The sequence below is a fragment of the Lycium barbarum genome, chromosome 2, assembly GCF_019175385.1.
Source record: "Lycium barbarum isolate Lr01 chromosome 2, ASM1917538v2, whole genome shotgun sequence".
Lineage (NCBI taxonomy): Eukaryota > Viridiplantae > Streptophyta > Magnoliopsida > Solanales > Solanaceae > Lycium > Lycium barbarum.
In genome coordinates, this window is record NC_083338.1 from 113,504,620 (window position 1) to 113,507,685 (window position 3,066).

The 3,066-nt window shown below is 29.5% G+C and overlaps 1 protein-coding gene across 1 annotated transcript; it reads right to left on the reverse strand.

Annotated features, from left to right (window-relative positions):
* Positions 1-2,073: 2,073 nt before the first annotated feature.
* LOC132621450 (flowering-promoting factor 1-like protein 3) lies at positions 2,074-2,719 on the reverse strand. Its single transcript, XM_060335728.1, has one exon. The coding sequence runs from the start codon at positions 2,605-2,607 to the stop codon at positions 2,293-2,295; it is 315 nt and encodes a 104-aa protein (XP_060191711.1). The 5' UTR covers positions 2,608-2,719; the 3' UTR covers positions 2,074-2,292.
* Between the last annotated feature and the right edge of the window lie 347 nt (positions 2,720-3,066).

Sequence of the window (3,066 nt, forward strand, 5' to 3'; positions counted from 1 at the left end):
TGTGGATTATGAATAGATACTAGTGTGATTTGGCCCGGACGTAAGGCAACATTAAAAATTAAATTTTTAATTTTTTTGTGGTCCATTCTTTATGGCATTAAGTTATTGAAAGAGCAGTATTCTACAAATTCCTAAAAATTAATCATATAAAACTATTTGCAATTAAAAATAAATTTTTCTTATTTTATAGTTTTTTTAAAATTTTATTTCCAGACAATATGCAAATGTAGGATATAAAAAAATTCTTTTTGTTTACAGAGTTTTTGATAATATAATCTTCAATAATTCGACTGAGCTTTACTATATTTCAAATTAATTTCAATCTTTTTTTCTTGAATTAACTCGGTATGACTAACCAAATTACCATAAAACGATATTTTGGTATTCGAGAAATGCTTACATAATTGAAACAATACCGCGCTAAGTAGGAGTCTACTGTCGAGGATCATTTTGTTTATAAATCTTCTTCTTTATTTTCTTTTATCCTTGGGTATTTTTACATCTATTGAAATTATCTCTCAACTAATTCTAAAGCTTAGAATCAAGTTTTTTTGTTCATTTTATTTCCTAGACATTTTGAGAAGAAAAAATAAATACAAACACCAGCTTTAAACTGAAATCAATAAATAACACAAAAATACATTAACTAATCTAATTAACTATCCTAAAATCATTACTAATAGCAAGCTCATCATATAAGAATTCGACCGATTTATCATGTGCAATATTTAAAGGGATTACTTAATATTGTAATAAATATTCCATTCGTCCCAATTTATGTGCCATAATTGAAATTTTGAGAGTCAATCAAGTTTTTCTTTGGCCGAAATTTCTTTATCTGCCTTTTAAATATTTTAAGTTATTAATTATTATGATTTATAGAACTTTTTACAGAGTTTTCAAATATATAAATTTTATTTTAAAAAACCTAAAGCTTCTATATCCGGATTCACATTCAACATTTAGAAGTTTGAATTTTAGAATTTCAACGATGTCATGTAAATTAGGACAGAGAGAGTAATAATTCAAATACATAAAATAATTCTTTTAAAAAATATACCAAAAACTAATTTTAGAACAGATGTAAGCACATATAAAGACATGTTTAAATGTGACACAAGGACAAATAATATACTAACAATTCACCTAATAAAGACCAACAAGAGATTACAAAAAGTCAAAGAATGCACCAATTATGAAGGTCCAAGTGAGGGTGGTCTCAAGAAATTAATGAGGGCAAAAGTGGGAATATCCAAGGCAAAGGTAACTATTGCAACCACCAGGCAGCATAAAAATCTTGAAATTCATATTCAGCTCTAGTAAATGACAATATAGTCGTGTGTGAGGACTACAAAAAACTCTCCATTGTCTCTTATATATATAGTTATAACATAATATTAAAATCAAGTGAAATGTGTCCCCACTAATTCAGTACTTACGAAAGAAATTGCACAAGTTCCTAGCTTTTTCTTTTTGTTTTCATAAAAAGTTAATATTACAAGTATGTATTCTAATTTTAACAAGTATATATTCTAATTTTTAATAATGTTCCGAGCTAAAAGAATTGTATAATACGTTATTGTGCAAGAAGATTGTAAAGGAAAGCATATGTTGCGGTTTAAGGAATAACAGTAATATAATAAGCTGCAGTCCTAAAAGGAGATATAAGGAAATTAATTTGGGGAAAAAAGAAAAGAAAAGAAAAGAGAAAAAAAAAAAACAGCTGAGCAAGTCTTGGAATGCGTGCACTTTCGAAGTCAATAAAGGAGAAGAGGAAGAAGAAAGAATTATTTTCGTCAATTTATTTCTTCTTAAAAGAATCAGATAGTTAAGAAAAAGGATTGAGTTATATGTAATTAATTTTTATATTACTAGGGTAATTCAACATGTTTCTTATTATTTATTATAGGTTCTAATGAATGCTAAATTTGATTTTTATAGTTATCTTTTAACTAACTTAATTATAGTATTAAATATCGTTTACACTGCAAATGTACAGATTTCAACCCCAAAAGGAATTATATTTTCGGGAATAAACTCTCTAGACATAAACATTTTAAGTTACACGAAAGAAAATCCAAACAACCTTTTAAATATACAATATTCTTTCCTTACAACTTTCCAACATTTGCTGCATTGTGAAACAAACCGCAAATTAAAGATAAAAACCTAATTAAAACACACTGGAAAATCACCCCCAACTCCCCAAGATAGAATTGAACAAACCCCAAAACAACACACTGGAAGAGTGACTTCAAATCAACCCCTTAGCTTCTTCCTTTTTATTTCTTTTTACATGTCTCTAACTTCAAACTCGTTGCGATTCTTAACAACAATATCATACATGTGCATGGACTTAAACCTGTTGAAATCCTTTGGGAGAGAAATAAGATGAACAGTGGATCTTTTGTGAAACTGAAGAAGGTCAGGATCATCATAGTACCTCTCCCATCCAAGAGAGTACAACTTCCTTTCAAGCACCGCATATGATGTGATTACTTCATTACTAGGAAGGTGTACAAGCACTTTCCGGCGACTGGTTGCCCCTTGGCAGTCACCCTCCACAAGCCGGACAACGCCATTCTTGAATACCCAAACTCCAGACATATTAGTAATTTGATGGATGTGAGATGCAAGAATTTTGGTTTGTGGAGGAAAAGAGAATAAGAATATTTCTCTATATACAGTTTGTAAGATGGCTTGAAAGGAAGAGGGTGTGAGGGGTTTATATAGAGGGTTTTGGCTACTTATTATATTTGGAGGGGCTGGTGGGGTTTATATTACTCCTTCCGTCCCAATTTAAGTGTTTTAGTTTGACTAGATACGAAGTTTAAGAAATAAAATGTGACTTTTACATTTTTCTGTTCTAAATTAAAGATGTGTATAATGTACTACAATGTCTTTTGAATCTTATGGTTATAAACTTGTCATGTAAGATGTTTGAATTGTCAACTTACTAAATATAGAAAATGGGCAATCTTTTTGGAACAGACCAAAAAGGAAAGTAAAACACTTAAATTGGGATGAAGAGAGTATGAATTATGTCCACTGACTGATAATCTAAAT

Coding starts and splice junctions, on each gene's coding strand:
- LOC132621450 (XM_060335728.1), bottom strand. CDS start 2,607: ATGTCTGGAGTTTGGGTATTCAAGAATGGCGTTGTCCGGCTTGTGGAG.